Source organism: Rhinichthys klamathensis, unplaced genomic scaffold, assembly GCF_029890125.1.
Source record: "Rhinichthys klamathensis goyatoka isolate OS25496 unplaced genomic scaffold, OSU_Roscu_1.1 h1tg000040l_1, whole genome shotgun sequence".
NCBI lineage: Eukaryota > Metazoa > Chordata > Actinopteri > Cypriniformes > Leuciscidae > Rhinichthys > Rhinichthys klamathensis.
In genome coordinates, this window is record NW_026606587.1 from 2,032,686 (window position 1) to 2,059,113 (window position 26,428).

Genomic DNA, 26,428 nt, shown 5'->3' on the forward strand with positions numbered 1-26,428 from the left:
AGTTTGTTTAACAGCATGCGTGATTATTTACAACATGAGACTTTGGGAACTCTGAAAACACTCCTGTAAAGCCATTCATTACATTCCGATGCAGTAAAATCAGTAACCCACTGGTCATGATCCCCTCATGTCATCTGAAGTAATTAGATCCCTCTTAGAGTGTCCCTTTAGCATTCCCCTTCAGTTATAGGGCTTCTCTCATCCTCTCTTTCCCACATTAATTACCACTGGTATACAATTAGCAACCCACCTTCCATGCCAGTGATTCCCAATCCCAATCTATTTCTAATTCTCAATGGTTCATCAAAGCCCACAGGTACTGTGGCTCAGGAAACAGATGACTGGATAATGACGAATAGAGGCTGAATTAGTCGTCTGATTTGGTATTAGTGGTGTCAGGAACTCTTATCTTCACACAAACATCCACATACTCTGTTTATCGTCTTTTTGTCCCCCCCACATATTTGCACTGAGACTTGTTCAATACTAATAGAGTTTCTAAGTATCCTGAGATGCCAAGGGCACTGTTTTAACCTATTGATGTGTGTATAGCGTGTGGATTTGCATATCACTGATTGTGTGGGTACTGCTCTATGTTTGCCAGTATATAACTCAATGTTCTCACTGGGATTTGATCAGCAAACTTATTCTCTTCAGTATTAGCGCGTTGCATGCAATTCTGTCTTTATTATAAGACACAAGCCCACACTCATTAATCTCTGTGTCAGAAACACATCCGTAGCTCTCATAGATTTAAGATTAGCCTTTTTGTTGGTCTTATGAGTATTTCATCAGACTATACTGGGAATGTATTCACTAATTGTCTGCAGTGTTTAATTCCTTGTTTTGTTTTACACAGCAGATCATTTAAGACAAAAAAATAAACGATGCATTTTAAAGTTAGTTCACCAAAAAATGAAATTTTGTCAGCATTTGCTCACTTCCAAGCAAATGCTTTTCCATTTCCAACTTGTATGACTCTCTTTCTTCAGCAGAACACAAAAGAATATATTTTGAAGAGCATTGGTGAGACGTTTTTTCAAATGATCTACTTTTGTGTTTCACAGAAGAAAGTCATGCAGGTTTGGAATGACATGACAGTGAGGAAATGACAGAATTTCCATTTATGGATGGACTATCCTTTTAATGCCCTGGTGGCCTTTGATTATCAGAGGCCTGGAAATGTAAAATTTATATTTGAGTTTTAATATTTGTGCATATAGCATGCAGAATAATGGTGTGTTAATTTTCAAAATTTTTGTCATTTGTTTGTTCTTATATTTTTCAGATTTCTTGTTATTCCGACATGAGAAGAACATGTCAGAATAAAAAAAAAAAATTCATCCCCCCAAAAAAATTGCATCTCAAAATCTCAAATAATCCTGCAATACCTCACAATTAAGATACTGCAGACTCAAATCAATTAGATTTTTATAATTTATACAACATAATGTTTGAATTTCAAGAATCTATAACATTATAGCCTTTATATTTGCGTGTGTTATATTTTTAATAATCAAATAACAATAAAATAATCTTGCTAGAATGTCCCAAGACCTAAACTAGCAGTGAAAATCATTTTTGAGAAATGATCCCGTGAATGTGAATGTGTATATTTACACATGTGGGCGATGATGATTGTTTTAGAGAGGGTGGAAAAACGGAAAAAAGTGCTTTTCTATACATAAAAAAAGGAAAAATCACTAAAAAGTCTAAGGGTGAGGGGAAAAAAGACAAAAGAGAGAACACACTATATTGTTATTTTCAACAGACAGGGTCATATCTAATTTTTAAGCACCCACTTTTACACCTACATGGTGCACACACACACACACACACACAACAGTGCGGTAAACACATACGATGCGCAAGAGGTTCAAGTAGCTGCTGCACTGTGCAAAAAATAATACTTTTGGACAATGTCTAACATTGGCGTCACGCAATATCCTTTCCGAATGAACGTTATTTCACAGTGTCACCTATTAAAACATACATGTATAAGCTACAGACACTCACACAGTGTTATTCACAACACTCCAGCTATTTTGAGGCCTCTCCAGTCGATATTATCTGCACTAAGTATCTGTGTGCTGCTTTTGTCTTGTGAACCGCAAATGCCTTTTGCCCCGTAAGCACCATTCAAAGCAACTGGCTATATTTTTGGTTTAGCTGTCAACTCTGTGTGAATAAATTGAGCATGAATGCTTGAACTAAAGAAAAACAAGGGATGTACTTTAAAGCAGGGGGTTTCAAACTGGAGTCTAAGGATCCCTAGGGGGCTGCAAGGGACGCTCCGTGGAAAAGTCTATAGAAAAACAGTGTAAAAAATTTAACAAAATAAATCAAATTAAAATTAAATACAATAAAATATTACACAATAATAAGATTAACCAAATAAATAAATAAATTGAATAAAATAAGCTAAACATTGATTCAAATAAATACATTTATTTAAAATAAATAAATAATACATCTAAATAAATAAAGCACAATAACAGAAACATAACAGAACATATTACTTTCAAAATACTATTTACGCATTATATATAATATTAATATCACAGCATAAATTTCGTCTTAATACATGAAAATAGCCTTTTAAATTTTAAAAGCACCAAGTTCCAAATTCAATTTATTTGTTGGTCCTAGGAATCTAAAAGATCCAAAATCCCTGGTTTAAAGGATTCTGAATGTGTTTAGAGTTAAGTTTTCCCCCCATAATAAGATACTATCTTTATCTGCTGATTTTTTTTAATCCATCATTATTCATTCTTGACAAATCTGTTTTAGTGCTGTTAATGTGTAACCCCTTTGTTGTCTGTCTTTGTTTTATAATTGCCAAGATTATTTTAAAATCTGTAGGATTTGTGTAAATCCCATTTCACTTATGTTACGTCAGGAGATCTTAAAGTCTTTTTTTTTTTTAAAAACACATCGGGTCTAATCCCTTATTATATCAACTTATTCATGTTTTGCCTGTAATAATAAATCCACTCAGATTGAGTTTGTGCTTTTGGACTGAAATGAAACAGTGTTTGCTAATGCAATCAGCAAGCTTCTCTTATTACCTAGGCAGCTGGCCTTTTATGTATCAGGTCACATTATCTTATGCCAAAGGATGGCACTGTATCAAAAGAAGAAAAAGACGAGGTGATTTCTGGGTGAGCAGAAATCAAACGCATAAACCTTTCAAAATGATTTCATTTTAAAAGTATTCCAATGACATTACCAGTTGGATTGTTGTGAGACGAAGTGAGCAACCTTGCAAACGTTTTACAAGCCAGAAGAAAGGTTATAAAATGGAGACCTGGGCTTCAAGATGCCCTTTGAACAGACAGGGAACTTTTTACAATTTCCAGGAGAGTTAGGCAAACATGATGACTTATTCAACATCCGGACATCCGTTCCAGCATAATCCTGTTCAAATAAATAAGACAAGAGGCAGGGCAAATCAAAAAATGTCCATAAATAAATAAATAAAAATCTGAACAGAATGAAAAAGAAGACAATACAGCAGGGAGTAAAGAAGTTTCGGGGCTTGTCAAAATAAAGGGAAAAAAGAGAATAATAGAAACGCTGAACACCTCCTGAAGGTCGTGGTGGAACTGAAGGTGTGAGACTGACTGCAAAGAAAATAATGCAGATGCTGGTTAAAGCAAAAACAACTGAAGCAAAGAATAAACAGCATTTTAAATCAAATGTAATTTAATTTGTTATTTTCTCCATCCTATAACTCAGCAATATAATATAATATAACAAATATAGCATCATATAATATAACAACATAATATAATATAATACAATATAATATAATATAATATAATATAATATAATATAATATAATATAATATAATATAATATAATATAATAATATAACATAAGCTATGAATGCAGAATAAACCTTTATATCCTCACCTGTAGGGGGCGATGAACGGATGAGCTGCATTAGTAACGACAAGTTTAATTGCTGCAGGTGAGTGATGCATGTCAGTCGTTCTTTCTTTACTCGATCAAGATCATACCTGCCAACTTTTGAGTTTTGCTCGGCGTGAGATTTGGGGGGGACGAGTGAGATTTGTTGACGGGGGGGGGGCGGGGATGGGTCTCGCTCGTGCAAGGTCTCTCGCTCGCGCAAGCTCTCTCGCTCGCTCTACGCGGTTTGGAGCACAATCTCTGTCTCGCATGCACGCTCGCTCTAGATAACGGGAGATTTTTAACGAATTTGCGGTATAACTAGTCGATCACGAGTGGCTCAACAGGTAGATCTATAGATAAACTCATCTTCCAGGCATTTGACCGATCGGGTTGACACTTCAGCGTGAGAAATCGGGAGTGTGGCGTGTGAGCGTGTGAAACCAATCAAATGCGGGTGTCTCACGGCCAATGCGTGAGACACCCGCATTTGATTGGTTTCACACGCTCACACGCCACACTCCCGATTAAAAATAGCAACGGTATCAGTTTCAATATCGTCATACCGTCATAAAAAAAATCCAATGCACTTATATAGGAGACAAGGATTAAACATTAAATATAATTTATTTAATGGCTAAAAATGCTTATGTGTGGTTGTCATCACGTGACAGTGTGGAGGAGAAAGAGTCGGGGAGAGAGGGGGAAAGATGGCAAGTTGCGCACCGAGTGACCTGGTCTCGAAGAAGAACACGACTTCTGCAGTTTGGCAGGGATGGGCATTTCAAGCAAAAATAATATTTGAAGATCGCCTGGTATTATTTGATTATTATTCGAAAACCGCACCCCTCCACCATATGCACGCACACATGCATGTAGGCTACACAGCTATACAAGAGTTGGCAGCTATGCAAGATATTGTTTTGAATTTATAGCTTAACTCTTTTAATATGAACTGTGTGAAATATTGGGGGATTTTGCGGAGCATGGTGGACTTTAACGAGCACCGAGTGAATCTAGCCTCGTTTTGCTTGATTTCTTCCCACATTATGCTGAGGCCTTTTTATATTAACAAATGTGCGTGGGTCGATTGGGAAGTGAGTGTTTTTTTCTTTCTTAGTCCTAATTCTGCATAATGGATAACCACAGTTTAAAGGAGTTCGTACCCTTGAGCTGTTTTACTTTTGTCCGTCAAAGAAGCAGACAGCTTTTGTAAGCTACGTGCCTTGAATGATTTTTTAAATACACTTCCATACATGGAACTGCTGGGGCCGGGTGATTAAACCATCTATATTATATTATTCATATAAATAATATTATCATGACACACTCGAGTTTTCTAACTTGAGTCACATATCAAAAAGAAAAGAGTTGTGCGTATGTCATCCGTGCGTTATGTTTTGATTGAGCGCAGCGCATGCGCGTTGTTGACCAGTGCGCGTGAAGTAGAGCAGACTCACGAGCTTCAGCTGCTCGCGGCTCATCAAGTCTCGTGAGTGACGCCGGGTTGGTGAGTCATGCCACTTTGCTGGTTAAATAAAAATACACGGATCATTATTGTCTTGTAGTACGTTTTCATATGTCAAATATTAAAGTCACCATAAAATCAATATTGTCAGGAATTATTTTTAAGGAATAATGCAGTGCTGATTATAAACAACTTATCCGTGCATATATATATTTTAATTCATGTGCCCTCTTAATATCTGAAGAGGCCATATTTTGCCCTTTTGCAAAGTCGTGATTTTGTTTTTGGGCCTACAACTTGAATAGGTTTTCATGCTTGAATTAAAAAACAAAAACAAATTATTTTTCACATATTTTACATTGTAGCAGCACCTCTCTTTCCCCAGTCTGTCAGTAACACTCTTTAGTTCCTGTCTCTATGAAGCCCCTTCTTCCGAAAAACACAGTGTGCTCTCCGTTTGGAGTACACTTTGTGTTGAAAATGTAAAAAGGCAAAAGTCCTCTTTAATCAAAATAAGTTCCCCTCCCTCTTGCAGCGACATCTCTTCTCTTCTCTAGTGACATGAAATCACAGCAATAGCAAACCACAATGATCCAACCATCCAATCAAATAATTCCTGATGGACAAAATCAAGTCCCGTCCTACATTTGTCATGTTCAACAAGCAGTTTCACTCGGATTTGTCAAAATCTGCTAGTTAATTCATCATGACATAAGGAATGCTGTTTCCGGGTCTACTCGTTTCACTTGAGAACTATTTGTGCACTATTTATTCATTTTACACATTTAAAGTCCCCCTGTTGTCAATAATTGTATCCCTCAAAACTCATATTTGATCACCAAAATGACATATTAAAACGTTTTTTTTTTTCTGTGAAATTTTATTTTTTAAATACATTTTTATGAATATGCAAATTAGCCCCACCTCCACTCACTCACACCAGCTCAGAGGTCCACTCGGTCAACAGAGGTAAACGCTGCACAATGGTATCGCTCTTTACAACGTCTGACACATAACGGTAATTAATTATGATTAGCCTTTTGCTTGACTGCGTTATCAAACAGCTAATAATGTGTTGCTAAAATGTTACACACAAACCATGTCCCGTTCGCCATCTCAGAGTCAGACAGCTGCCTACTAGGGGTGTCCCCGACTAAGGATTTTCATAGTCGAATCAGATTCGTCAAGTCCTGCCCATAGTCGACTAATAGTCGAACCATGTGTGTGTTGTTGGGGAGGGGGCGGGGCTTTAACATTTTAAAGCCGCGATGTACAGAACATCACACAAAGATATAGAAGAAAATGTATAAAAACATTTTGGATCAATAAAACTAAGAAATAACATAAATAACGGCAGAAAGGCCACACTGCAGATAGGATTTGCATTTCACATGCAAATCGAAATTAAATCGGCTGAATTGCCTGTACGAGCAGGCTCTAAGTAGGCCTACAGCGCAACATCGATGCACTGAAAAATAATCAACAATTAAGAACACAATATACATTTATAATTAATAAAAATACAAAACGAAATAAGTCAGAATCAAGTCACAAGAAGCAGAACAAATGTGTGCAAAATAACTAAAGTGCAGGGGAACAAATATTCAAAACACAAGTCACAAATAGTTAAATTAGATCACCCTGAGTGATCAATTAATAAAATAAAAATAAAGAAATTATTAAAATAACGAAAGTATGGCCAGGATTGTCAACTTTGTCTTTTTAACTGCAGAACCAACAATAAACGCTAAACTGGAGCGGCAGTCTTTTTAGCTAAACGTGTTCACAGTATCCAAAAATCAAATTAGAACCGGCTGAAATGTTTTGAAATCACTGTACCTATACCCGATCGAAAAAACAAAATCCAGTCTTTCACTTGGCCTGTGTCCGTTTGAGTCTTTTCAAATTGTGTGCGCGGATAAAATACATTCTAAAACGCTTAACGTGAAAAACGCTTAACGGCTTCCTAAAACTGTTATATTAAAAGATCAAATTCTGTTCACACCTTATTAATAAAGCATACTATATAGCCTACAGAAAAGCAGATGAGCCCAAAATATGAACGCAACGCGTTTTATTATAGGCTGCGTTAAGCATTTTTCTCCCATAGAAAACCGTTAAAGAAAAAGCTTTACGTGACTTTCTATAGGAGAAACGCGTTGCGTTCATATTCTGGGTTCATCTGCTTATCTGCACATAGAATGGTTTCTTAAGGTGTGTAGCCTACTGTGTACATACATTAAGCACGTAAAAGTGCCATTTAAGCGTTTTAAAAGCTTTTTTCACGTTAAGCGTTTTAGAACGTCCCAAGGAAAACCAACCTGTTAACGTTAGCCAGCAGAAGTTTTCCTGATGCTAAATCCAGCCTTGGAGAATATCCTTTCTGATGGTGTGCATCTTTAGATTTTCTTATCCCAGACATTTTTTAAAGATTTAAATCCCTGCCGACAAGACGCTCCTCTGTCGGTCACGGATCGAAAGTGAAACTTAAATCTGTCACGGGTGTTTGGATTTATTCACGCTGCACGCACGTTAAAAAATATTTATTTAAAGCTTCTTTCTTTGCACATTTTTATTGACAGCATTATCATAATAGGCTGTATATTAACGTATTGACAGAAAACCTGTAGTTCTATGTGAAATCAGACATGAGCACACTCATATAGCCAAAATGACATAATCCTCGTTTAATAACACATCTGCGAAGATTCGACCGTGAGATTGGTAGTCGAATCAGGCTCCTCCTATCGAAGCATCGAATCTTCGACTATTCGGGGTCACCCCTACTGCCTACTAACTATCAGCATCCGCAGAAACGCTTTGAACAACTTAGAACGTTAGTGAGAAAGGAATATAGTTCATCTTAACATCGTAATATACATCATATACACAGTTCACCCGCTATATTGCTAAATGTACAAGGTTTTTCATATTAACAGAAAAATATACGGGGATAACCTGGCTTCTCTTGAGACCCCTGCTTCAGTGAATAGTTAATGATATGCTAAACCCCGCCGGCTCGTTGACGCGATTGGATACGTTGGTGACATAAGAACACATTTCAAACTGCTTTCAGCAATGGTGTTGACTTGTGAATTTGCACATGGTTTGTCTTAAAGCATATTAAAAACACCACATAGACATATAAACAACATTAAAAGCTTGATTTTTACCACAAGGGGATTTTAACAAGCGGATAGGGAAGAAAACACAGTCACAGCTTCAGTGTCGTGCTGACTTTAAACAGTTTAAAAGATGAAAATCATATTAGTTTTCCTTTATCACAATGTAATGATTAAGTGCATTGCGAATTGAAATGTTTCAAACTAAACATTTTCTTCAGAATATAGTTTCCATTTTTAATCAATTAATAGATTTTTGTGTGATAGCAATCACAATCATAACAATTTTGTCCTTTACTCATGCTCATGTTGCCAGTTTGTAATTCTGTCAATATTCGCTCACCCTTTGTTTTTCCAAAACCTGAATGACTTTCTTCTGTGGGAATTCTCAGTCACTTGTCAGTCTTTTATTGGAAGAAAAACAAAAGTGATGAAAGTGACTGAGAATGTATTTTTTTTTTCCATGGCAAAAAAAGTCTTTAAATTTGGAACAACCGAGAGCGAGTAAATTACAACATCACCCAGAAAGGATTATTATACTAAACTAGGCTTGGGCGGTAATACGGTAATATCGTATACCGCGGGATCTAAAAATAGCAACGGTATCAGTTTCAATATCGTCATACCGTCATAAAAAAAATCCAATGCACTTATATAGGAGACAAGGATTAAACATTAAATATAATTTATTTAATGGCTAAAAATGCTTATGTGTGGTTGTCATCACGTGACAGTGTGGAGGAGAAAGAGTCGGGGAGAGAGGGGGAAAGATGGCAAGTTGCGCACCGAGTGACCTGGTCTCGAAGAAGAACACGACTTCTGCAGTTTGGCAGGGATGGGCATTTCAAGCAAAAATAATATTTGAAGATCGCCTGGTATTATTTGATTATTATTCGAAAACCGCACCCCTCCACCATATGCACGCACACATGCATGTAGGCTACACAGCTATACAGCGGAGCGGTGTGACACTTAAATAGGCTATAAGTAAATTCATATTTATGTTTAATAATATAATGTTGTTATTTTTTTATTTCATCTATGTTGATTATATGAAAAGGAAACTGCATGAGATGAATAAGATAGGATGATAAGATGCCCAATATTGGAAAACATTTGGAATGGATCAGACATGATTTTTGACCACTTATTACATTTTGTTTTGTAGAAAGCCTTTCTTTAAAGTGAATTTCATTTTGTATAAATTGTATCTTAATTTTAATCAATGTTTCATCAACGAATTGCCTGGATTAATAAATAAGAAGCATATATATTAGACAATATAAGCCGGACACGGAGGCACCGGCGCGTGAACTGGAGCGCGTCTTCTAAAAAAACGAAACTCAGCGTATAAGATAGATGCCTTAAATATCTGAGAAGTGTATATATATAGTAAGCTTGAAATGTCTACTTTTAAACAAAACAATTAAAAACTAAAAGAAATGGGCTGCTCTCTGTAGGCTAATTCATATGAAGTGTGCATTTCTCTCTATGCGCGTTCACTACTGCGAAGATGCGAGTCTGCATCGTAAACTTTATCTGTGCAGCCACTGACATAGAAAGTTTATCATTAATAAACAATTCAAATGTTTCATGCATTATAATTACTTTTGCCGGTTCTTTGTGCCAAGCTTTATGCGTGCTTTGAGATGCAGAATAGGCAATATATTACGAAAACGCTCATTATGGTTTAGCATTCTCTCCTATATATATTTAAGTAATTTAATCAATATAAATATGTGATTAGACTAATGGCTTAAATCAACTACTACTAGTCAACTAGAAAAAAAAAAAAACTTTAGTCGTGCACGGGCAGCCCTACTTCACATGTTTTCGAACCAGCATGTCACTGCGGGCATTCTGAGCGCGCGGCGCGTGATCTTCAGAAATGCGCTCTCTGCTCTGGAGGAAATATTACCACTCCGCTCACATGCTCCGCTCACATGCTCCGCTCACAATGTGCATCTTCTCCTGTTGTCTGAGAGTTGATTGACAGCTTTTAGATGCATTATTGGCATCGCCACCCTCTGGTTGAACGTGTCACCACCGCATCAGAACGGAAAACATGGGGATTTTTTTTAGACAATAATCCCACAACCTATTCCATATTCTATAATAAAATCAAATAATTGAATATTCGAAAATTGTGACTCATCCCTGCACAAACCAACAGTGTGGTGATGCCGTCTGAGCCTTATGTCATAATTTTGAATTATCACGCGGTAATACCGTATACCGCGGTAAAATAGGGAGGAGGTTTGACGGTATCAAAATTTGGATACCGCCCAAGCCTATACTAAACTAAAGCACAATAATCAGTAAGTCTCAACAATGCATTTGAGGTATTTTAAATTTGTGAAGTGATGTATTACATTTGAACTAGTCTGTGAAATTGCACAAATCTGAATTTCAAAATATGATTAAAGAAAAACAACATTATAAATAATTCATTTAAATTCTACACAGATAGGTTTGTAGCTTTAGGTTGGAGTCAGTAGTTTCTCAATATGTGTTCTTGTGAACTTGTAAAGTGTCATCATTCGCTGGGCAGGTACTGTTCCGATTCTGATTTCACATCTAGCAAAACGCAGTTCAAATCCGGACTACTTGCGTAAGTGCGAACTTGGCATACTTGGTATTAAGAAATGCCTAGTAGGGCTGCGTGATATAGCGTTTAAGCATCAATATCACGATGTGTGCATTTTGCGATAGTTACATCGGATGTGAGATGTCAAGTGGATCGTAGTTGATACGCGATCCATACGGACCAGGCACCAGGTTTAAAACGCATGTAATTCTTGGATTAATTGCAAATCATAAAGTGAAAGTTTATCATTTGCAGTGCACGTGTTTTGGGTCCTATCAGTTTAAACTTTCAAGCAATTTTAAACCATTTGAGTGCAAAAAGATGCGAAAGAGCAGCCCAGTCTCATCCCAAGACGTCATCTGTCTGACGCTTTTGACCATACGTCAACATCCAACGTTTTAGGGTACCCTTTAACGTCAGTTAGATGACGCTATCTAATCCTAACCCTACCCCAGACCTAAACCTACCCGCGTCATCTAACTGACGCTAAAGGTAAAGCGTCAGTTGGATGACGCCCTAGAATCGTCATCTAACTGACGTTAAAGGGTACCCTAAAACGTCGGATGTTGACGTATGGTCAAAAGCGTCAGAAAGATGACGTCCTGGGATGAGACTGTGTTAGAAAGAGAACTCAATTCGAAACTCGCAGAAAGCATGTGAACACCGAATTTCTCTTTCTCATCTACTTGTGCTTGAACGGACTCATACATTGCAAAATGATCTCAAAATGCCTGTCTCGGCGAGTATCAAAGTAAACACAAACCGAATCGCTTATGGCTTACAAAAACGTAAAGCATTGAGGACGAAAACGAATGTGTATCATTAAAGTTGATCCGTGCATTAGCTCTTAAAATGACAGCAGCCTAATATAACCTCTGCTGTCTGAGTCATTAAAGCTACAATATGTAATTTTTCACCGCCAGAGGTCGCATTTTCAAAACAATAACAAAGGCGAAGCTTGATGACGCTATGAGGGAGAGTGGAACGATGGGAGATGTCGTTTTCACAATCCAGAGATGTATGGTATAATTCACGAATCATGTTCACGAATGAGGTAATACATTTTTTGTATTACCTGTACGTTTTATCCAGCCTGTTCTCATCCCAAGGCGTCATGCATGTGACGCTTTGGACATTTCGTCGAAATCTTACGCACATGGCTTCCTTTAGCGTCAATATGAGACGCAGAACCCAAGGCGTCATACAGGTGACGCGCGTCTAAATCCGACGCACATGGCATCGTTTAGCGTGAAAATGAGACGCAGATCCCAAGGCGTCATAACCGTACCCTACCCTAGACCTAAACCTACCCATAACAGTGCGTGTTATATTGACGCTAAAGGATGCCATGTGCGTAAGATTTCGACGAAATGTCATATGGCGTCACCTATATGACACCAAAGGATGAGAATGTGTTGGTTTTATCACACTATTTCATGTCATCGTAATGAATTAGGTGCAAGGAATGTGAATTGTAATGCTATACTAGCCTGTTACTGATATGTGACTAGGCCTATTTGTCAAATGATTTGGTGGTTTAATGCTGCACAGTTTTACACGTTTAAAACAATCGTACTAAAAGTAAATTTGAACGAAACCACAGTATTTGCAAGTAATGGCTAAATATTTTTGTGCAACACAATTTAATTTCACTGCCATAGACTTGGTCACCAGACTTGATAAAAAGCGTTACTGAAGTACAAACAAAGTGCAATATATCTGTATGTGTAGAATATATATTTGCTTACCTGTCAATTAAAACGCATGCGAGAGCAGAGTCTTTGTCAAGTCCAAGTTCAGGGCTCGAAATTCACTTTTTTACTTGGTAGCACTGGTGCTCCCATCTTCAAAAAGTTAGGAGCACCAGCAAAAATTTAGGAGCACCCACCAAAAATTAAGGAGCACCACAACTACAAATTATATATTAGATTTATTTTATTTAAAAACAACACCAATCAACACCAACAATCACTGGGGCTTTACACATCCTGTGGCCAGGATTTGAAATTTGGTCTTCTGGCTCTATATCATCTCACCCCGATGATATTGGCACATGATTTGTCATTTGCATACGTCATGTTAATCGCAACTCCGGTCTTTTTCATGAGCTGCAACATAGGTTTAAATTTAGTGAAGACAAGCTCCTCTTTGGTGTATGCGGTGGTAAATTTGACGTTTAGCTCTGCCAGTAGAGCGGAACGACCGGCAGCATCCTGGCGATTAAAAGCCTTAATAATCGCACCAGATGAACCTGATTTGTTTGTCACACAATTCTCCCTGCATTTTTTGAGCTTGGAACTCTCTCTGTGTTTAACCAAGCTTTCGCGCTTAAAATGTATTGATTCAGTTGCGAACGCTGTGTTACCTGCAAACTCTGTCCCACAGGCTTTACAGTGAACGCAATGCATTGAACCATCAGCATAGCGGAGCCACTTGAAATCTTTTAGCTGTACGATTTCTTTTCAGCTGGTGGATCCAGGATTATTTGTGACTTTAGGTGACGGCTTACAAAAGAAATCTGTCAGCGTTCGTTTAATCTTCTCTCTTATTCAGCCTTTTCAATTTCACGCGGTAGTCAGCTCCCTGTCACGTGACAATGGAGCGCAGTGAAAGGGAGTGGGATTGATTGACAGCTAATATTAACCAATCTAAAATCTGCTTTAAAGTTAAGCAGACGAAAGGATGAAGTTTGATTGGTTATGTAACGTTGGATAAAATGATGGTCCGGCCACCTCGTATCAGCGGACATAAGGTACACACTGTGCAGTAATTTGCGAATGTTTTGTAGAGAAATGAAAACGGGTCGCACCACAACCACTATTTGCACTCGCACAAATGCTCCCAAATATATTTTTAGGTCGCACAGATTAAATTTCAGGAGCATATGCGACCAAAATGGTCGCAATTTCGAGCCTTGAAGTTTGTCGCAAAGCTCTCTCCATCTCGAAAACGCCACGCCGATATTGATCCTTTTTTAAATTATTTCTCTGTTTTTCCCAAAGCCTGCTTGCCTCAGTTGATCTACATTTACGTTTTTTGTGGGGATTTTCTGTACTCGCAATCAATAATCGTGAACCATGATGACTGAACGACACAACAGTGGCGTGCGAGATACTATATCATATAGATCCTCATTGGTGGCTTACGTATAGCGTCCTATTGAAACGGCCGCTAATGAGGGGTCTGTATTAATGTAGCCATAATTTAAAACTGGAATTTCTCTGGATTTATAAATCCTTGGGAACTTTTGGGATAATGTAAACTACACAACTGCATGAAATATATCACACTGTGAAAGTGTTTTTTGAATATTTTATTACAAAAAACATTACATATTGTACCTTTAATGTTAATAAAACGGTAAAATACAAAGAAGATCACTTTTGTAGACTTAACAAAGATTAATTATATTTAATTTATTCAGTGAAGACTATGCAGTGTTATTTTACATTTGATTAATACATTTCTGTACCTGAATACTGTCAGACTTATAAAGGAAATTGAGTGCTTTAGCCTATGTTTTTTTCAGGTATCTTTGTTTTATTGTATTTATCTATGCTTGAAATTAGTTTTTCTATGCAGATTCAGTCCCCTACAAAATCACCCCAATCATTCTAGAACAATTAATTCTTTCCAAATAGACTGATTTATCTGGTGAAACTGTTATCGCAATGTCAGATTTTTCTTTCTAATATCGTGCAGCCCTAACGCCTAGTGTTTGCAAGTATAACAGATAAAGAGTGACAGACATGCAGTTGATATTCATGTACGGTAGTCTGCACATTCTCCACAAAATGATCTAGAATACAGAGCATACATTATTGCATGAAATAAAACTACTTAGTAAATGTATCTCTGCTGCATACAAAGTGCTCATTAGTAGTGAAATGAGTGCTACTAATTAAACAGAATGTGAAAAAACCCACAACTGAACAGCCACGAGTTCAAAAGGTACTGCATAACAGAAATGACCCACACAACTTTTTTTTGTCCATATTAGTGCATAGTTTTAAAGTCAGGTTCCTGAAGGTACCCTTTTACATTTTTTTTTGCAAGAGCTTTTGGCAGTGTTGTTCCTCCCTTAGGTTGATTTTTAATGAAAATTGAATAATGAGATAGAAACAAGGCCAGAAACATATTTCAGTATGCAGATGGCAGGTCCCTTGAACATACTTAAAAGTGCACTCTTCTGTTGCTGTGGCGGTAAAAAACTTTAGTACTTAATGGGGTGATAGTTAGCTTCAAATGTTTGTGCCATTAAAGTGGATTTGTTATTATTCAGGTGACTAGCTAGTATAAAAATTACTTTAAAAGGATAGTTCACCCAGAATAGAAGATTCTAGCATCTTTTAGTCACCCTCATGTCATTCCAAAAGATATTTTGAACAGTTGATGACCATTTAGTTCCATTGTGTCTCTATATATACAAAAAACAAAGTATCTTCATGCTCCACAGGAAAAGAAGAAAGCCATGCAGGTTTGGAAAACACGTAAACTCGCTATTAATACAGTTTACTTTACACTAATGCCTGTTATAGCACTCCTTGCGTTGTGTTATGTTTTCTGACACGTTTCGTAATGCAACAATGAACAAAATTAAACAAGCATAGTTCATTTCTGCAATGCAGAGATGGATGTGAAGAAAAGGAGTGAGAAATGAAAACCGGTCTAAATAGAGATATGGAGATGTTCGGACATGAAATAATTGTAGCTACAGGGGCAAAGTTTGATGAACAGTGAGATACTCCCAGCTTTGGAGAGAGATGGGGATAATGAGGTTTTTGAGGGTGCTGGGGAGAATGAGATTTTAGGTCCTGTCTTGTTTATGCTTGTGCTGTTATTATTGGAGAGAGGAGGAAGCTCATTGGATTTCAATATTAATGATATTAATATTAACGACACAGTGAAAGACACATTTATACAGCTTGAAAACTTCCAACATGTGTTCCCTCAATTTTCTAGAAGGATACATTTTATGAAATAAGTGCTATGTTAATAAAAAGGATTTGTAGTCCCCATGAATTCTATGTTTCTATGTTTGGTCAGCAGTCAGATGTCATCAATAGTTTTGCAGTCAGCAGAACTGATGTTAAGCTTCATCTTTTTCAGATAATAGAGGTCATTCAGTATTAGGGGTGGGCGATATGGCTAAAAAAATTATATCTACAGTATGTATTTTTATGGGCTGAATGGCGATACGCGATATATGTCTCTGTATTTTGTACCTTTTTTCTATTTGGATTTAAAAAAATCTGTAATTATCTTAAAGGTTATTTCACATCCCGCAACGTCACAAGCATCTGACGGGGCAAGCCACATACTTGTTAACTATATCTTGCAAGTTATTTTGAAGCCCTTAATATAAAGCATGTCTCATGTTTAGGACAAATTGGATGATATACTTTAATGTAAAAAAAAAGATGGTCGATGCACTTTCACTCTCTTCCATTGAAGAAAAGTGAAGCCGCCAATGTCTTAATATGGCGCTGATCGCGCAGACTCAAGGCCCCGCCCACACTCCTTGCAGAATCAGTTAGAACAAATCATTACAATCAATTAATCAGTGTGAAATAAACTGTTATGGAAACGTGGAAATTAAAGTTAAAGCTCCAATCTCCTCCCGAGGATCCCGAGAAAAGTATGGTGGTGCCTCAGTGACTACTTCGCTCATAGAAGCTGTCAATCATGACGCCACACTCCCGTTTTTATAGCATCAATATAACTAACTAAAACCAAACTTGTTTAAAAAAACGAACACTTGAACTTACATCAGCGTGATTAAAAACTACCTAAAATGACAGAAAACATCTTTGGAAAAAATGTATTCGATATTGTTTAGTTAATTACATGGAGAGGGCAGGGTTTATGACCTATACTGGGACCAACCACCTGGGGGTGATCGAAACGATTTGGCTTAAATTTTCAAGACTTGTGCATCATACTTTCTCCAAACAATCCAAACCATATGCTGTTTCTGAGGACATTTCACAAAGCTCTTTTAGTGGCCATAGCTGCTAAGCTTTAAAAGCACTAAAAACACGCTAAAATATATATGTAAGAATATCGTCTATTTGCATCTTTTCTTTCTCATTTAAAGATGTGCATGGCCTCCCTCTTGTTGTGTCAAGTGTGTCTTTGTTCCTGTTTAACTTGAAGTCTCGGAGCTACTCTGAAACTCAGCTCTTGATAAACAGTATGCATTTTTAATAATCTATCATTTTTATTTCTTCAGGATTACTTCTGATGGTAAGGTAGCAACTTGGTTTGAAGAATCATGGAAAATCCTTCCAGTAAAACTGCAGTTTCTTTCCAGCCCAAACGCCCCGCGGTAAGACTTTTCATTTCACATGACATATCTTACTGTTATATATGTGGGGTTAGAAGTGCTGAATGTTAAAAATTGCAGAACGTTTAGATTAAAATAACTTCAGGCTAAGGCTTGAAGTTAAAAGTTTAAGTTACTTTATCTGGGAAGTTCCTTGCATTTAGCTAAGTTTTTGTGTACTTCATTGATTACTTTGTGTTACTTCTTTGGAAATCTCTTTTTTTAGACAATGCCAGTAATTCAATTTCTCATGCAGTGGCAACTTAAAGGGATAGTTCATCCAAAAATGAAATTCTATCATAATTGATTCACCCTCTAAGTTGTTCCAAACCTGTATGAATTTTCTTCTTCTGCTGAACACAAGTACTTTGAATAATATGGTTAACCAAACATTTGCTGGTCCCCATTGACTTCCATAGTATAAAAAAAAAAAAAAAAAAAAAAAAGGAAGTCAATGGGGTCCATCAACTGTTTGGTTAATACCGACATTCCTCAAAATATTTTCTTTTGTGTTCAGCAGAAAAAAGAAATTCATACAGGTTTGGAACAACTTGAGGGTAAATAAATGATAAGAGAATAATTTTTTTTTTGGATGAACTATCCCTTTAAGCCTCTGCACACTGAGGAATATATGTACCGTATTTTCCGCACTATAAGGCGCACTTAAAAGCCTTTAATTTTCTCAAAAAACGACAGTGCGCCTTATAATGCGGAGCGCCTTATATATGGATGGTGAACACTCGTTGAACAAGACGGGGAGACAGCGCCGGGCGACTTACGCCACTATCTGCCAATGGATTGTGGATGCCTCGGCTGATATATCAGTCTCAACTGTGATCCGAGCTTTTACGAAGGCAGGAATAATCTCTTTATTCAGCCAGCTCACATACCCGTATTTACTTCCTGTTTTCGGCCGAAGTCCACAGTAGTTGATTGTCGAGTTCGCGCGCGCGATCAAACCTCCTCCGTGTGTTCAACATCTGATTCGGATGAACTATCCATTTGAGCTGATATTCTCAGAACACCACACAGCACCGTCATCGGCTGACAGTCTGAGTCTCCACTGTTGCTTAGTTACCAATGATCTCGCGCGCGCGCACTCGACAATCGCCTACTGTGGACTTCGACCGAAAACAGGAAGAAAATACGGGTATGTGAGCTGGCTGAATAAACATCATTTTTATTCATATCTTTCACATTTACTGCAGTCAGATTCACCGTGTTCACTCACATGGCTGTGCACTTGTAATGACACATTAAGGTTGTTAAGAGGCTAAAAGCAGGTTTAAAACTTTTCCCGTTTAAGTCAACAGGGTGCAAATTTTAAAAAGAGGATAATAACACGTTGTAGGCAACACCGGTTTTTGTCATTGTTATCTGGACTGACAGCACTCCAAATTTACAAAAAAATGAGCTCAATGTTAAAATTGACCGGAGTTTTCCTTTAACGTTTGAACAACGTTACCATGGGAGTGAACGGAGTTGTCAGAATGCTTAATAAAGTTTGACTTTACCTGACTGTTTTGTTGACATTTGTTGACATCTAGTGGATGCATAACGCAAACCCAGTCAAACGTTTGACTGCAGTATCTTATGCGCCTTATAATCCGGTGCGCCCTATATATGAAAAATGTTCTAAAATAGGTAATTCATTGAAGGTGCGCCTTATAATCCGGTGCGCCGTATAGTGCGGAAAATACGGTATATGTACATGTGTGTGTCTGTGTATACATATACTAGGGGTGGGCGATATAGCCTCAAAATTATATCATGATATTTCAAGAATATTTGCGATAACGATATTTATGACGATATAGAAAAAACAAATTTAGACCATTTTTTTAATTACATTTATCTCACCTAAATGTTTGCTCATTGTGTTTTTACAATTGAGTAATTTTGTTAAGAGTTTACACAACACAAGGAAGCTTGATTTCAATCTGAATTAAATTGAAAAAAGTAGCAAAATAATAAAGATACAAAAAAAGACAAATAAAGAGAAAAGTTTTTGGGTAGGTCTGACATTATTCAGCAATACTACAGAAACTGAATAAGGTAATCAAATGTAAAATAACACTTATAGTCTTTTAGTCCTGAATCCTGACTAAATTTGATAGATTAAAAATACATTTAAATATAAAATAGATTTCTTACAATTAAAGCTATGGTTTGTTGTTTTGACAACAACATTAAAGACAGACACATATGGCTGCTGCCACTTTTAGAGCTAGTGCACGTATACTGTCTGTTACACTGTCACATGCGTTTTATGCTTATTTAAGACATAACCGAATGTGTTTACGAGTATAACCAAGACAATTTTGCGTGTTTTCCCCCCGGTTAAAACGATATAATCCGCGAAAAAGAACTTTTGTTACTCGCGAGCTTTTTGTAAGGACACTTCACTGTATGTATGCACGCAGAGAAAAACATCTCTACCCGCAAATTTTCGTGTCTTGTGTACATGACGAATACAGCGTTGTAGCCTAACCACCAATAACCACCACCAATAAGCGCCATAAGCTCTCGTTTTGTCACTTTCTAATAAGAAACAGTGTCATTTTTCAAATTATGTCCATTTTATCACGAATTCAAACAATAAATGCCATTTTGACGCTCTTTAACGTGGCGTGACAGATCACTATATAGGCCCCTCAATTTAAACAGCAGTTCGAGCGGACTAGGAGTGAACGCGTTCATCTCTTCCTAATAAACATGAATGAACATCTGAATGTATGTTCAAAGATACAGTACAACTTACTGAAATGTATTATATCTCATGTGATCGCTCAATCGGTGTTTCAACAGCTGAAAGACATCAGTAAATCAGCTTGTAAACAATATCCCATGGAACATTACATTTACCTCAGGCAAGTCATTCAGTGTCCACATCTTGTTAGTTTCCTAGATGTATAATTATAAAACTTTTGCTAAATATATGCACTATATTAGCCCATATATTGTTTATATTTTACTTAATCTGTTATTGATGTCTTGATTATTTATTGTATGTTTAAAATGTGTCATGAAAATGTAAATGTTTATATTTCAACAACGAATTGGAGTAAAAACATAACTAGATTGTGCAGTTTGCATACAATTTGTTATTTTAGTGTTGATTATTATATCTAAGAATAAATAGCAACTGAATTTAGGCTAATAGTTTGGGCTCTGTTGTTAACATCTAATATTATAGTAATGTGCAAGTAAGATACTTTTGTTATCCTTAAGAAACTTTTAAGTATAAAACTGAATTAATTTAAAGACAGAGACACAATTTGTTCATCGAACCGTGACGTCATAACCGTCAGTTTTGTGTACCGTTACACCCTTAGCATCCAGTGTCAATATTGCCTGGTCTGTGTGCAGAATATGCTACACAGAGGCTATGATATCTATAAACAATAAAGGACTGCTCTTGCTTACATATTTTCACTTATCCCACCTCTCTCCAAATCCACCTACTTTCTAGAAGATAATTGAATTCATAACTCAGACCAGCTGCAGACGATTAGTCCAAACGCCATCCCATTTTCTCCCAGCTGTTGTTGGCAGTGTTGGTTTACCCCGAAGAGCTGCTGACTTTGAGTTCACCTGAACAGTGCTCATATGTAGATTATCTGTGATTCAGTCCACTTGAGGGTTCTTGATTGGGTTTTTGATCATCTAGTAATCCTCTTATTCTTGGGCAGGTTGGATACATAACACAAATAATGAGCTACTGTCAAGTCAAGTCACCTTTATATATCACTTTATATAATACAGATCGTTTCAAAGCAGCTTTACAGGGGTAAACAGGGAAATGACGATTCAATGATGCAAACATAATTCAATTCTGCTGTAAAGCAGCTCTAAAGAGAAAAGTGTCATGGTTTTAGCTGAGGTCAGTTCAGAATTGATTCTGTTCTGTTCAATAACTGTGTAAAGATCATCAAAAATGAAAAGATCAATTCAGCTATAAAGCAGCTCTGTAGAGACAGTGATGTCATCGTTCAGCTCAGTTCAGTTCTCATCCAATAGTGTCAGTATAGTCAAATCAATAATATCGCTGAATCCTGTATTGCGTGTCCCCAACTATAAGCACTGTGTCGTCGAGTAGTAAAAAAAGGCAACGTGACATTAGTCTTTGATGAAACTAATGTTGACAAGAAAAAGAACACTGAAGATGACAAAAGCTTTGTTTAGACGAGCAGCAAAAATCTGATTTTTGTATCCCACTCAAACCTGTTTTGTTGTTTGTCACATGAAGGACAATACACGGTTTGGAAATCTGATTAAAATGAGTCCTGATCGGTCCTATCAAATTTCAGTGGTGTGTCCTGGCCCTGTCATTACTATGGAAACCTCTATAGATGATGACTGTGTAAACGAAAAGATCTGATTTCATCTCTTGTAAAATTGTTTGAAAAACAAGATAAAATTGGATTCATTGTGAACAAAGTCAAAAAGCTCTTTGATCAATTTCTCAGAAGCTGCTGCCCCTCAAACGCTGATGAAAATGACCTGAAATGTATTCCATTTTTGATTGGTTCATTAGTGTTGCTGTATCAGATTGAAAAATGTTATCTGTGTTTGAAATGATGGTGATTATCATAATCAGATTCAAAGCACAGCACCAGGTAAGCGTAAGGTAACTCTTGCCTCCGTTAATGAATGTACAGACATGGCCAAAAAGCTCACACACACAAGACTGTCAGGAGTCAATCATGTGGAACATTTGTGGGATCGTTATATCGTTTTTTTTTTTCTTCTATAATTGATTCAAGACATAGATGTACTCACCTGGTCAGGAATGAGGTTGAAAACTTGTCAAATTAGATGCAGTTGTAGAAATAATAACTCTTATTTAATAAAAATAATAATAATTTTTTTTGAACTACTCAGAAATGCACACAGTTTTCTGAGCAAGGGTTCAACGAGCAATTTTCCCCTTTTTCTCCCGAGTCTTATTAGGTTGGACGGAGAGAATATTTTCTGCACAAAGCCATGGCATTTCTATCTAATTTAAGTGAGTCCAGAACCAGACTTTTTGTCCAAAAGGATTCTTTAGAATTGTGTTTCCCATAGTTTTTTGTCTTTTCCCAACCGTTTGGTGTCAGTGATGCTTCAAGTGCCAAATACATTTATTTTAAATCATAAGACATATAATAAAAAGGAACATAAATGTATCTTCATCAACAAACCAATTGAACAGAATAAAAAAAAATATTTTCATTGACTTATACCTGGACTTTAAAGGAACACTCCGACTTTTTTGGACTTTAGCCTATTCACCTTATCCCCCAGAGTTAGATAAGTCCATACATACCTTTTTCATCTCCGTGCGTGCTATAAGTCTGTTTGACGCACCCACCGCTAGCCTAGCTTAGCACAAAGACTGGATGTAAATGGTTGCAGCTAGCATACTAAGGAAAATGTTTGCGTTATTTTGTCACTTATTTGGATTAGTATGCTAGCTGCAACCATTTACATCCAGTCTTTGTGCTAAGCTAGGCTAGCGGTGGGTGCGTCAAACAGACTTATAGCACGCACGGAGATGAAAAAGGTATGTATGGACTTATCTAACTCTGGAGCATAAGGTGAATAGGCTAAGGTCCCAAAAAGTCGGAGTGTTCCTTTAAAGTGGACTCAATTCTTTCTAGCTTGTGAGAGTGCGTCTCAGTAATTATTAGTATTATTATTATTTCAAATACAGATGTATATTACTATTGTAATACAGCTGCACTGTAAAAAAAAAAAAAAAACCTTCATAGTAAGTATATACTTTTTTTTAAAATTTACACTGCAGTAGTAAATTTGTACAATTTATGTCTTCATTTCTTCAATTGGAAGAGTTAATTATTATTCAAATGTTTATTTTGGTGGAAACTGCTGGGAGACTTCTAAAGTTGGCGTGAGATGAAAATTCACCTGATCTTTGTAAACAGTTCATTTGTCATTTGTCACAGGTTATTTGACCTTTTACAGCACTACCATTTTCCCGTTTTTAGGTGGCATTTTGCCTGTTAGAAATACATACCCCAGTTTGGGAACCACTGTTCTAGTGAAACGGTAGACGTACTCACGACTTCTCCAATCATTTGGTCCATTTAAACCCTGCCCCTTTCTTACTACTGACTGTAAGCTTGCATTCAGATATGCCTCCTTTTTTTTGAGTGCCACATCCACATCTCAACATCCAATCAATAAATATTTTTTCCTGTAATCCGTTACACTGTTTGCATCACAATTCTTCAGTTTCATTGCCACTTTATGACAAAATTACAAATGCTTCTCATTATGAATCATCTGGAAATCATCTGTCCATGATAATGTTGGAATGTGAAAATAAAGCTTAACTGGCGGACATTGGGTTACCAAATGCACGTTAAAGTCAGCTGCATTCATTTTGAACCGTGCCACTCTGATGCACTAAAACACCGGATCTTGAGCTGTTTGCGTGCCGCACATCGCTCTGAAACCCGCAGCGCATCACACTATACACTTATTTTATTTAGTTGCAGCCTTTTGCAAATTGATTAGCGCACACAACCATAATCACAATTTAGATTTTTGTACAAATGAGAAATCTCAGGTCAGATAGCAAAAAACACACATATATGAAATCCAATTTCTACAAGCCTGAGCCAAACAACCTTGGTAAATGGTTTAAAATCCCATTGAAATTAGATATTTGTTAATGCGTCACAGTCTGAACAATCCTCGCAAGTTTGCCTTGTTACTATGACAACCAACGTGTACCTGATGGCAAAAGTGATACCTTGCAGTTTGATCTGAAAAAAATTATTTAAGAATACTAATTTCCCTGTAGTGTGAACAAATTTAATATCTAATTTATGTATATGTATTTGAAGCATTCAATTCTCATCTAATCTGACATTTGAGATGAGTCAATTTTAGTAAAATAAATTGCAGCCTTTTGCGATTGCACAGATAGCAAAAGTGGTACCTTGCAGTTTTAAAAGTTGATCTGATATAGCAGATTTAAGAATAACCGGATTCCCCTACAGTGTGAACAATATTTTTTTTTCCATTTAATCATTTAAATATTTAATGAATTTGAATGGTCTAATTCATATATTATTATTTGTAAAATATTTCTCTTTTACTCTTAAAACCAAAGCATTTGATTCTTATCTGTTCTGAAATTTGAGCTGAAGTGAATTTTAATAAAACCATTACAGCCTAATGCAATTCCTCTGGATGTCAGACTATATTTTCTTGCTTTTATTACTCCAAAGACAGACATTATGATGTCTGTGAGCCCAAGCTAATGAAACATTACCAGCAGAAATCATTTTCTGTTGAAAAGGAGATTAAAAGAATTAACCTGGGTGCTGAAGCCCCCATCCATTATGCAGTCTTATTTAATAATTGATTGCTGTAAGTGATATTTCCCCACACAGATGATTGTAATGGCGTCTGTTGTTGAGACAGCTTTGAATGATGATAAATAAGTCCTACTGTCTCCAGCCATGTCTCTTATCCGTCTGTGCTAAAATGTTATTATTAGTACCAATTTAAATTGATGTCATCTTCATTTGAAATCTTTCAGGGGACGGCACTCTGTCTGAAGGCCCAAATTGACTGCGAATAAATTGTACCATCAATTGCGACACGGTTGTAGTAACCACTCATGAATAGATTTCATATTCCATCCCTCTTTGCATTCAAACATTGATCCTTCCCACTTTGATGCTGAAAAATGTGAAACAAATGAAGCGATCATAGAAAAGATAAAATTGGAACATGTTCCATCCCGGAGCATTGTTTCTTATCTCTCTCCATGTGGAAAGTGCTGACGCTTGTATCACGCCCAGTCCCAGTTTCAAATCCTCAGTTTCTTTCTTTCTTTGTGTTCCTGCAAACCCTTTTATATGTTTCTGTGTGTGTGTTTCTCCTTTTTGTAGCTGTCGTGGTGTGTGAAAATCAAGAGGAAGTTGAAAAGCGTGGCTCCTTTCCTGGGCAGGTTCAGGCCGATGGTTGGACAGTGCTGTCACCAATGCACCCCAGAGAGTCTGGTGAGAAAACGAGAGGGATGAAAGGATTATTTGAAGATAATAAAAGGACAAACAGCCAGAGGCAGATGGGGGAAGTACACAGATTTAGGCTCACCTGAAAAACCTCAGACACTGCTTTCACAAACCCATATCATGAGGGGCGATCAAAGGGATTGCAGAGCGCCAGAAAAAACGTGTTACTTATGGTAGGGATAGCAAGAAAAAAGGGATTAGTAGTGGAGAGAAAAATAATGAACACTCAAGAGCATAGTTCCCCCCCACATGCTATGAAGAGCTTTTCAGAAAACTGCAGATGACTAAGCTTGTTTCCAGCAGCACTGGTCCCAGTGGGCACATGGTGCTGAGAGCTGGGATGTGAGGCTAATGGAGCAGTAATCAGAGGGTTATTGGATCGAACCTCTCCTGAACTAATCTATTAATCTCAGGCCAGCCAGCCAGATAAATCATATTTGAGCTATCTGGTGTTTGTATTAAAAGTCATTTAAAAAGCATGCTTGGATTTTATTTAACAGCCCTGTCAAATAAATCTGTACTGAACTAGGTACGTAGCAACCATCATAATTGTACTTATGAGATGTCTGCATTTGCCCATCCCCCCCTCCCCCCCCCCCCCTCTAGTTTTACTGAGGTAATTAATGACAATCAGTGCCTTAAATGAATAGTTATTTACTCAGTCCTGTCATTCTGTAGAGCGCAAAAGGAGATGATTAGAAGGATGTATCTTTTTTCAATGTACACCTGTTTCTGCCTTGAAGTAAAAAAAGAAAAACATATACATTTGCGACATTAAATAAGAAATGGTCACATTGTGAGACATATTAAAATTTGCTATTGAACTATTCCTTTAAGCATTGTCTGTGAAATCAGGCAAAGAAGTTGCAATTACAAGATTGTGGGAGATCTAAAGTTGCAATTTAACTCTGTACTTTCAATTTAGGGCCTGTTTACACCTCGTCACTTCTCTGATCGGATCGTAAAAAGACCAGGAGCCTC

General features: G+C 37.0%; 1 protein-coding gene across 1 annotated transcript in view; it reads left to right on the top strand.

Moving 5' to 3' along the window:
- Positions 1-17,317: 17,317 nt before the first annotated feature.
- The window catches only part of gpat2 (glycerol-3-phosphate acyltransferase 2, mitochondrial), a 48,397-nt gene continuing 39,286 nt past the window's right edge, over positions 17,318-26,428 (top strand). Inside the window, exons 1-2 of the mRNA XM_056246600.1 lie at positions 17,318-17,417; positions 25,325-25,435. Of these exons, the coding sequence (XP_056102575.1) occupies positions 17,364-17,417; positions 25,325-25,435 (165 nt within the window). The 5' untranslated portion in view covers positions 17,318-17,363. The remainder of the gene's footprint in view (positions 17,418-25,324; positions 25,436-26,428) is intronic.